Below are 12,310 nucleotides of genomic sequence, written 5' to 3' on the forward strand. Positions count from 1 at the left end.
AAAATTAAAGAATCGAACTATATTTAAAATGGAAATATATTATATATACTAATAAACAAAGAACGGAGGGAGGGGGGGGGGGGAGGGGAGAGAAAAGGGGATTATTAGTAATGCACCATGTCAGGTTCGCCTCCACGCGGTTCACCCTGGAAACTATCGTGACAAATTCTTAGTGATTTTGTCACGATGCGCTAACTGACCTGACCTTATGCTCATCTTATCGTCCTCCACTGGTGCCCCGCCAGCGTAAACCGTTAGCGTAGGCGGGTGCACCATTTCATTATCATATACAAAAAAAACACACAACGGACCTCTAAAAAGACATTGAAAATAAACATGTTTTAACATGGCACAGGTTCCCGCTATAATTTATCAGACGATGGCATCCCAAAACCAGTTTTGGTCGTTGACCCGCGAAAGTCGCTCAGTCTGCCAATATATTAGGCTATTGATTTTGAATCTTTTCAGATCTACCTTACCTCTGGCTACCCCGTAAAAAATAAGGTTTGAATATAAATACATTTACTCATAATTGAAGAGCCGCGCTCTTGTGGGTGGAGTTCTTGCCATTTTCCACGATTTTCTATCAATATCTTTAGTTATTGATATGACACACTTTTTCTTTACAAATACGTAATATATAAAATTAATTAAAATAAAAAAAAAGGCTTATATTTCCTAAAATAGCAAAAATATTACATGCTAATGATTTATGTATATATCATATTATTGATCCGTTTATATAATAGATTCTGTTTGTTATTTAATTATATTATATTATTATAGGGTATATATATATTTAATGTAAATAAAACAATATAATAGAATTGTTTTATTTACATTAAATACATGCGATATAAATATATAAACGTCATGATCATCGTAAAAGGTTGTTCTCAGATCGATCCCCTGTTCTCCCTCGATCCCTCATTCAAATGGGATCGAAATTACGACGGCCTGAGCTCAGGTTCAAACCCTGTAAGGTATTTATAATACGTACTAGATAACTGTATAAATACATAGAGATATATATATATATATATATTTCGTACATACAAAACACCGAGACTGACACAATTAATCATACTCATGCATACAAAGTTTGTGCCGTGCAAGGAATCGAACTCGCGACCATCGGAAGTAAGTCGTGCTAAACCCCTAGACCACCGAGGCCGTCAATAAGACACAAGAACCTTTCAAAATTAAAAATTCATAATTCATTTATTGATGTGAGACATTTTGGCCGCTTATAATCGTCAAATATTTTACATTATAATTTTATTTTTTTCCCTACCGTCCAGTTCAGTATATAGATCCAGTTAAGAAGAACTGGCATAAAACTTAATTTTTTTTAAAAGCCAATTTATTTACAATGTATATTTATTTAGGTGTCTATGTCTAACATTAAATGAAAATCCCATACATGAACAACTATTGCCTTTATAGTGTTTAAACCTACAATTTATATTAATTGTAGTCGAATTTCGACCACTATTTATTTATTTATTTATTAAAGGAAACCTAAGGCTGACTATACTAAAATAAAATCAATATAAACGTCATACTAAGCCACTGACAGGCTTTCACTAATAACAACAGACTAATTAAAAAAAGTTGACATCACTACATATAAAGGCAACAACACGTTATAAAATTAACAGAGAATATGAAATTAATTAACAAGACTACAGTAACAAATAGTGAATTTATACAAATATATACTTAATTCAAACAAATAGTGAATATATACAAATATATACATATACATAATCTTCAATAATAATTAATTGTTATTTAAAGAAGGGCTCTATGTAAATATATACCTAGTTTTTAAAATGTGTACAATTATAAACAACCGTAGAAAAAGTTATAAAAGTGTTTGTCATTGACGGCCTGGGTGGTCTAGCGGTTGATTACGCTTTAGTTCCAATTGCCGGTTCGATTACTTGCACGGTACAAACATTTGTATTAATGAGTATGATTGATTGTATTGGTTTGGATGTTTTCTATGTACAATATGAATGTTTATAATAAAAAAATCTATGTCCATGTATCAGTTATCTAGTACCCGTAACACAAGCTTTAGCTAGCTTGACTTGAGTCTAGATGGCGCTGAGTGAATTATATAAAAACTATTTATATCAGTTGTCTGTACCCATAACACAAGCTCTGCTTAGTTTAGGACTAGACGATAATAGAAGATTGTGCAGTATTTTATTATTATTATTACGATATATACGATTACTTGAATGACGAGCATGCATGACAATAGTTGTTCATGCACGGGATTTTCATTTAATGTTAGACATAGACACCTATGTAAATACCTATACATTGTAAATAACTAGCTTTTAAAACAAAAGTAATTCAATTGAGTTTCTTGCCAGTTCTTCTCAATTGGATCTATATACAGGACTGAACTGGACGGTAGGAAAAAAAATTATAATGTAAAATATTTGACGTTCATAAGCGGCTAAAATGTGCTACATGAGTAAATGATTTTTGAATTTTGAATATTGAAAGGTTCTCTAATTTCAAAAAAAGAAATTCAATTGTGTTTCTTGCCAGTTCTCAATTGAATCTGTATACTGAACTGTATAGTCATAAGCAGTTAAAATGTCCTACATGAATAAATGAATTTTGATTTAATTCGTTGGGAGTGACTATTGGTAGCATAACGGTTTAGTTTAATATATTCCTTTATCTTCCAAAGGTGGCAAGTGCGTCTGGATGAATAGCGGTCCTCCACCGTTTACCAGAAACCTTTTGCCTCAGCCACACTGTGGACTCACTTTCCACGAATGGTATTACCGATACGATTAAAACCTTCAAAAAATCAAATCAAAATGTCTTCATGACTCTTATGATATGTCAAATCTACCGTCAGTTCGGAATTATTTCGAGTTAAGAAGAACTGACAGGAAACTCAACTCGTATTCTCAGGGGCGGATCTACCTAAGGGCTTTTTGGGCTGCAGCCCAGGGCCCCGAGGATACAAAGGGTCCAGTCCCCACTGAAACGATATTTAGAATATAAAAAAGTATCTAGAATGTTAAAAACCCTATCATAAAGTTGGCAACCCTTAGATCAATCAACACATGCATGTGCGCGTCTATCGAAACAAACGGGAATTTCTGGTCGCTTGTTTTTGGTCTGTGTATTTTTTTAGTTGAGTAATATAATTAGGTAGGCCTCTAATTAGATTTAGCCTCTCATTTTCACGATCCACCCCTGCGTATTCTTTTCAAATATGGTTGTATATATTTATAATAATACAGATTCATTTTTAAATTCAAATTTGGGTAAAAAAAGAGCATAAAAGGCCGGCAACGCACTTGCAATTCCCTTGGTGTTGCGGGTGCTCATGAGCGGCGGTAATCACTTACCATCTGGCGCTGTAATCACATATCAGGTGAGGCGCAAGCTCGTTTGTCCCTTAATCTATAATACAAAATTCTGGTCTAAATTTCCGTTATGTTATGATACAACATTTACACACTCAAACATTTATAATATAATATAACTTAAATTCTCTCCCATTTGTAATAATATGATCCATAACTTAACTAAAGGTTTTAAATTAAATATAACTCAAATAACACGCCTCTATCTAATTACAGGTACTATAACGAGCTAATCAGTAAATCTCACTTGAAACCCAACAATGACTTTCCGAAACCGGCTGACAGGACTGCGCGCGCGCAGCCTAACGTCATCGAATATTCAAGGCAAGTCGCCAGTCCCTACGCTGCAGTTGTGGCTTTACGACGTGTTACTCGTAATAAGAAAGACTAAAAAACATTGAAACCACAATGTTTTAACTAGTGTTATCAACAACAGACGCCATTTTGTATAAACAGCTGTTGATTTGGAGGTTATTTTGTGGGAATGTTATGTTTATAAGGTGAGTGGTTTTAATCTTACTTTAATTGTTAAGAGACATTTTGAATTCGTATTATCGAATACAACTTGTGTAAGCTTCTTACGGGTGCAATAATAAATATATATATTTTAATATAAACTGTATTTTTTCCTTAGTAAAGTAGCTATTTGTGTGTGAAACATTGATTGAAATCGATTAAGTTTTTTTAAGTTAATCTTTACATAGTATAAAATGAAGTCGCTTCTGTTGACTGTTAGCGAGCCTATTATACTAGTGAACGAATTGTAATACAGCTCTTAGCAATAGATTCAGAGGAAGGTTTATATGTATAATATATACATATTATGGTACAGAAAAGTGGAAAAATTTAAAGATTTTTAATGTGATGTTGTGACTGCATCCATGTGAGGCCGGGGCGGGCTAGCACACTATAAAGTTATATATCCTATGTATAGTATAATGTAAATAATGTTAGGATATAGAGAAAAACAGTTTTAAATATTTAAAGACTTTATATGTATAAAAAATATATTATTTATTACATAGTATTTTAATTATTATTGTTAAGAGAAATTTATTATATTAGACTCTGTTTACATTGAAGCAAAAACGTATGAACATACATGGATGACCATACGAAAAATTTTTAATATCTTTTTTTTTAATTTATTAGACATTATTGAGGAACCATCAGTCAAACAGTACCATTACAAAATATACATAATACACAAAACTGAAACTTCTGTATTTACCTTTAACTTAAAGGATGTTTATAAGTAAACTAGCCTTTGCCTGTGGCTTCGCTCGCGTTAATTTATCCCCTTAAGAGTGGAATTTATCAAAATCCTTTCTTAGGGGATGCCTACGTTATAATAGCTTTATGCATGCAAAGTCTCAGCCCGATCGGTTTCAAATTGACAAAGTTTCATACAAACTTTCATCCCCTATTTTATCCCCTTGGGGGTAGAATTAATCAAAATCCTTTCTTAGTGGATGCCTACGTCATAACATCTACCTGCATGCCAAGTTTCAGCCCGATCCGTCCAGTGGTTTGGGCTGTATGTTAATAGATCACCATGTCAGTCAGTCGGTCAGTTATATATTTATAAATAAATTAGGTACATAAAAAACCATATAAACATCAATCCAGGATATGAAATTCCAGGCTTTCTACTATCTTATTTTCGACGTTTATATTTTATACTAGCTGCCCCGCGCAACTACGTCTGCATCACACTTACTTAATTTATAATTATATTTCGCCCAATTTACATATCTTTTTAAATTATAGCCTACGTGTTATTCTGATGTATGTACTACCTATATGACTGCAAAGTTTCATTAAAATCCGTTCGGTAGTTTTTGCGTGAAAGAGTAACAAACATACATACTCACAAACTTTCTCGGTTATAATAATAATTAGATTTTACATTTGTAATCCTACCTAACAGTTTTCTTAACCTACAAACTACTTACTACGTGGTATTTATTTTATTAATTTTTAGATATTCTTTGTTATCTTTTTTACATTAGGACATTTTTACATATTTTGCATTTTGTACCTTATTCTATTTGTTAATTTTTACATTTTAATTTTCCACAATACAGTGGACCCCCGGTAGTCCGACAATCATTTTGCAGGGCAGTGTCGGACTATCGTATTTGTCGGATTATAGAGTGCTGCTTAAGGGTCCTCTGCTTATAGTCCGGAATTTTTTACAAAAGAGTATCTTGTAATCCGACAAATTACAGATCCAGTGATAAGATTCTATGTTATATATGTATGTATGTATATGCACTCTGAAGTATATTGTCAAAGTAATATTCAATAACAAATAATAGACAATGTCGGATTACAAGGGGGGCCGGATTAGACAGGGGCCAGATTACCGCTGGTCCACTGTAATATTACAGTTTGTATTCTTACATTAAAGGATCAAATATCCTCACCGTTGCCTCACAGTACATTTATAAAAATATTATGTATACAAGGAAAAACTTAGATAGTTTCTATTCTATTCTATTCTTACAATACAACTTAATATTAACTTAATATAGACATAAAAACATTGGAGATAAATAAGTTGAACAATATGCCTACAAAATATTATTGATGTCTGTAATGAGCATTCAATTTATTTTAAACCGTAAGAAATAGAAGTAATCTTTATTAAAATAAACTCAATATAAGCATTTGTTTAATTCTACCGCCCATTCGGAAAGCAAACTCATCACAAGAGTGAACAAGAAACTTGAGTGTTGCTCTTATAAATCAATCTTGTTCAGCATTTGAATTTTAAGATATTGATCAAAGTGAAATAAAAGGATTAGTGATTAAAATAAGAAGACGTAAATGAACCGGAAATTGGCTATATCCCCTTCCTAATATAGATAAATTGCTGTAGAACTGTTTTCAATGAAAATACCATTTGTAAAAATTTGTTGAAAGACTACTTTTAAACAACACACTACTCGTAAAACAATGGAACACATGTACAGGATAAAAAAAATAGTCCAAAAGGATGTCGCCACAAAAGAAGCGACATTATTTCTATAAAATAAAAAAAAAACACACTACTCGTTTAAAAGCACTTTTTCACCATATGAACTTATGCAGCTTTCTTTAACACCTCCCAAAATTTCCAATAATAAATCATAAAATTAAAAATGTATCAATGTTTTTATGTGAATTCGTCACGATGGGGGTAATTGACATGACCTCATGCTCGTCCTATCTCCACTGGTGCTCCGCTAACGTATACCAAGCACAATTGGCACCATTCCATCATCATCCAAATAAAATCGGAAGGCAATTCTTTTAAACATGTCAGACATAGAAACAACCTCGAGTTACATCAACTAATTGCGCAAGAGTCAATGTATTGCGTTTCTAAACTTTTGTGTAAGTTGTTGCGAGTTGTACGCTAATGGCCCATGCTGGCTTTGGACGAATATTTAACAAAAAATACAAAAATATATGTTTTAACACTTACATACGCTTTGATATTAATGTTTTCTCCGATAATTTTTAGAATGTTTTTTCTTAAATGCCAGTGTGAAACTGGCATTTAATATAAAATCAAAAATTGTAAGTTTTAACACTTAACTTTGGTAGTAATGTCTTATACAAAACACACATACATCACTTTACTCTATTATCAGTCATTTTTGCAGTGATCCCGATATCAGGATATCTTTGGTAATTTTTTTACACACTTAATTTCATTATAGAAGTTTTCATATGGATTCTTAACGTTATTTTAAAATATTCTATCGTTTATGTTCATCAGGGATCGTACAAGATTAGAATGTTACACGATCCCTGATGAACATAGGTAAAAGAATTTTTCAAACCGGTCTTCTGTTTTAGATATTTTATTTATTTTAATAAAGAAACAGTTAAATCTTCGCGGACGAAGTCGCGGGTAACAGCTAGTCTATATATAAATATGTATACATTTGAAATTGTCGAATACCAATCGGATTTTCCTACTACCAGGCTGCTAACTTATATTTTGTTACCTTTTTTAATTAATCTAACAATCTTACTATTATATTATATTTTTTAAGGTTTTTAATTTTAGGTTCTTAGTTGTACAATTAAGTTATGGAAATAAAATTAAAAAAAAACGTAAATTAGACATTAGGTATATCTATGTAATATATCTTACTAATATTATAAACGTGGAAGTTTGTTAAGGTGCACGGATGTTTGTTAATCTTTCTCTATTTTATTATATAGCTTATACATCAGAATAACACACAGCCTATAAATATCAAGCAGATGAAACCGCGGACACAGCTAGTATAGAAATATACGATCAACCACCGGACCAGCGTCCTCGCTTTTGCCAGCTACATATGTTTGAGTAGAACCAATATATTATCACCCAAAAAAAAACAATTTTGACGGAAAACCCTAGTTATGAATTGACGTTGCTATCTTGCTACTACGTCGTTTGCTAACATCGTTCTATAAAAAAAAACTTTGCTATCTACAAAAAAAAACAGAAAAAAAAACAATTTTGCCGGGAAATCTAGTTACAAATTGACACAAGAATGAGTTTCTCTGTGGTTCTCGCTCGTTTCTCTATCTATGGCACAACGCACTAAAAACAAGTATGCAATGAAATCTAGCTTTAATCCTGGCCATGTAGGGACAGAAGTCACTGGGACATACACGCTAAACCGGCTCCATTGACACCAATCATCCACCTTCACAGGACTAGTAATGCTGTGAAGAAATTATCTAGGATTTGGCTGCTTTATCTAAAATCAAATTCAAACTTATTATAAACAGATAGAGTCTTTTTTCATGTATACGGTGGTACGAAAAAGTCAGCATTTCCTGCCATACAAAAATCAGTATTTTTTTGTGTATGGAACGGTCTGCTTGGTCTTGTGAATCTCTGAAACCTAGTCCCATTTTTATGGAAGTTTCACTCGCAGATAGCTGATAGTGTAAAGAGTAATTTAAGCTACTTTTATTTGAGAAGATGTATTTATTTTAATAAAAAAAAAGTATAAATCCGTGTGCGTGGATTTCATTGGATTGTGGACAGCTAATAAAATAAAAAAAAGATAAATCGCTTTTCAAACTTGATTTCTTTATTGGAGACGCCATGGAATGTTCGAGAAAAATGTCCATAATTTTTAGAAGAAAAAACAAACCAATATCGCTGTTCACTGTTCGACGTTCCTTTTTCAAAACATGGAATTTTATTTTTAAGAGAAATTAAATGTCTATTCACGATCGCAAACACAATGCAATAAACAATCACTTTTTTTTAATTCACTTAAATATTACAGTTAACCAACATAATTACGAACGACGCCATTTCACATCACTAGTTTCAAAGCACGTAGGAAGTTAAAGCACTCTGTAATTAATTTAATTATCAATCACGGCGCGAGAATCGAACCCGATACGCTCCGGTGAGCGGCCGGCCATGCGCGGACTACTGTACTGTAATATTTAGATTGTTTTATTATTGTACTACAATAGAATATCAGCATCTGTGGAAAATATCTCTTGAGTGTTTATGGATGATAATGGAATGGTGGACCCGCCTGCGCTAACGGTTTACGCTGGCGGGGCACCAGTGGAGGATGATAAGATGACATGAAGTCAGATCAGTTAATCCATCGTGGCAAATTCATTAGAAATTGAACATGATGGTTTCCAGGGGGAACCGAGGTAAACCTGACGCAATAGGGTTATTATTAGAGTTATCTACATTACTAACAATCCCCTACCCAACTTATGAGTGTTGTCCCTGAGAAAAGGGAGAGGACGACCAAAAAAGATGGATTGCGTGAAAGATGATATGTATAAAAGGAGAGTAAACTCAGATATGACGGCCGATAGGGATAGTGGAAGATGAGGACATAATCGACCACAAATAATGTGATAAAGGCAAGGCAATGATGATGAGTATTGTCCCTGATGAGTAAGAGACACTAACAATTGTCAACGGCAAGAGACTCTTCATCATTATCCTCTTGAATGAGTATGAGTGGTATCACGGGTGTCACATGATAACGTGATGTCCTTGGTGCTCATGTATATAGGCGACGGTTTTTTATGGATGATAATGAGATGCACCCGCCTGCGCTAACGATTTACACTGGGGCAGCAGTGGAGGATGATAAAATGAACATGAAGGCAAGTCAGTTAGCACATCTTGGCAAACCAAATTTACACCAATGGTTTCCAAGAGGAACCAAGTGGAAGTCGACCTGATATGATACATCACTGTAGCAATTGAGTTATTAGTCCACTTTACTAACAATTTCCTTCCTTCTAAAGGCGACGTTTACCGTTTACTGTCAGATGGACCGTCAGATTGTTTGCCACCTAAATATTATAAAAAAGCTTGTTAGCCATTTCAATTTCATAAAAAAAATGTTTTGACCCCAAATAATGGGATGAAGCAAGATTTAATATAATTACATTAGGGTGGGATTAAGGGAGACGAATTTCTTAGCATCTTAGATTTACCGTGCGGGAGCCAGGTCCATCGTGTGGCAGAGAAGGAAACTCCGAGCAGTTACCGGGACTTGTGTCCCGGGTGTAGATTTGAGGGGCCCCGACGTACGTGAACACTCACTTCCGAGCAGTTACCGGGACTTGTGTCCCGGGTGTAGATTTGAGGGGCCCCGACGTACGTGAACACTCACTTCCGAGCAGTTACCGGGACTTGTGTCCCGGGTGTAGATTTGAGGGGCCCCGACGTACGTGAACACTCACTTCCGAGCAGTTACCGGGACTTGTGTCCCGGGTGTAGATTTGAGGGGCCCCGACGTACGTGAACACTCACTTCCGAGCAGTTACCGGGACTTGTGTCCCGGGTGTAGATTTGAGGGGCCCCGACGTACGTGAACACTCACTTCCGAGCAGTTACCGGGACTTGTGTCCCGGGTGTAGATTTGAGGGGCCCCGACGTACGTGAACACTCACTTCCGAGCAGTTACCGGGACTTGTGTCCCGGGTGTAGATTTGAGGGGCCTCGACGTACGTGAATACTTACTTCCCAGCAGTTACCGGGACTTGTGTCCCGGGTGTAGATTTGAGGGGCCCCGACGTACGTGAACACTCACTTCCGAGCAGTTACCGGGACTTGTGTCCCGGGTGTAGATTTAAGGGGCCCCGACGTACGTGAACACTCACTTCCGAGCAGTTACCGGGACTTGTGTCCCGGGTGTAGGTTTAAGGGGCCCCGACGTACGTGAACACTCACTTCCGAGCAGTTACCGGGACTTGTGACCCGGGTGAAGGTTTAAGGCTCCTACGTCAACACTCACCTCCACTGCTCTTGTTTCTCTCCCTGCCCGTACACATCTAGTAGGAGACTGCTAGTGCAACTTTAGCTACGCGTTCTAATATAGAACTCACTGCAGTTTTAGACAGCTAGGCCTGTCTAAAACAGCCAGTATCTTTTAGATTGTGATTTAGTGATTTTGCAGGTATACTTTTTGCTCCCACTTCGACCGCATATAAATTAATCACATAGCCATTTCTCCGTTAATTCGTTTATTCGTTCGTAATATTTATTTGATTTTATTGCATAGGCGTTAGGTATATTTGTTTCCTTGGCACAGTGAGCTCTGCCAGTATTATGTTAATATTGTATTATTTATGAATTACCATACAATTTACATTATTATGAAATAATATTAATGATAGTATTATGTTTGTTTCAGATATTAAAAGTGATTAAAACTTGTGAGTGGTGAAAATATAGTGACAGATTATACGGAAAACAAGATGGCGTCGCTTAAATTTCTGTTGTGTTTAAGTTTTATTCACATGGCTGTGGGGAAAGGTGAGTGATTCATTACACTTTATAAATATTGTAGTTAATAAATTATATGTATAATAATAAATTATTATAAACTAACTGTATAATAATATAGGTTGCGTTGGTCACGCATTTATTAACCTCTCGTAACTATATTTTATGGTTACCATAGACTGATTTATTACTGTAGATGTCATGTTATAATCTATACTGATATTATGAAAATACTGATATTAATAAAATAAATTATTTGATTTTGACAATAACTCATAAAGCAAGCTGCTTGATGGCAGATATAATTAATATACAAAAATGATACCAAAGACAACAGCTGTGTGCTTAAACTCTTTGCCTTTCGTATAAGGATAAATAAAAGAAAACAACGAAATAGTTGAGTTTTACAAAGTCTACCTTAATGTTCTTTGTTTGCTTTTTTAATGATAAATATACATAGCAATAGTGCCTTTGTACGGAATTTTCATTTAATGTTAGACATAGACACCTATATTCAACAAAGTAAATAATCTCACTTTTGAAAAAATAATATAGTTGGGTTTTTGCCAGTTCTTCTCAATTGAATTTGTATACTGAACTGGATGGTAGGTAATGAAAAGATTAATACAAAAAACTTGACGTTCATAAGTGGTTAAAATGTCCTAGATGAATCAATGATTTTTGATTTCATTTGATTTGATATGGACTGAACTAACGGTAGTTTAGTTCGTGTTATTACGATAATGTGATAACATTTTGTCTATTTATTACTTGTTTTTTCAATTCGCCACGATGGGCCAAATAACCTCATTCTTCATTGCTGCATCATCAATGTTCATCATTAGCGAATATATCATCATAATTCCATCATCTACCAAAAATTTTTCAAATCACCTCTCCTTTATCGACGGCCTCGGTGGTCTAGCGGTTTAGCTCACCGCTTCAATTCCGAATGTCGCGGGTTCGATTCCTCGCACGATACAAACATTTATATTCATGAGTATGATTGTTTTGATCAATACACTGCCACCTCTGATTAGACTGTTTTGTCTCCTTTTGTCAAAATTGCAATAGCATATGCTGGTTGTCACTCTATTCTCCCTAATTTAAATTTAAAAATAAATTAATAATT

The 12,310-nt window shown here is 34.6% G+C and overlaps 1 protein-coding gene across 1 annotated transcript in view; it reads left to right on the forward strand.

Annotated features, from left to right (window-relative positions):
- The first annotated feature begins 3,747 nt into the window (after nucleotides 1-3,747).
- LOC131855363 (uncharacterized) overlaps nucleotides 3,748-12,310 on the forward strand; it is a 79,251-nt gene continuing 70,688 nt past the window's right edge. The window contains exons 1-2 of the mRNA XM_059206620.1: nucleotides 3,748-3,904; nucleotides 11,087-11,208. Of these exons, the coding sequence (XP_059062603.1) occupies nucleotides 11,151-11,208 (58 nt within the window). The 5' untranslated portion in view covers nucleotides 3,748-3,904; nucleotides 11,087-11,150. The remainder of the gene's footprint in view (nucleotides 3,905-11,086; nucleotides 11,209-12,310) is intronic.

This window comes from Achroia grisella, unplaced genomic scaffold, assembly GCF_030625045.1.
Source record: "Achroia grisella isolate CSIRO2021 unplaced genomic scaffold, CSIRO_AGI_Agris_v1 utg1360, whole genome shotgun sequence".
NCBI classification, from domain to species: Eukaryota; Metazoa; Arthropoda; class Insecta; order Lepidoptera; family Pyralidae; genus Achroia; species Achroia grisella.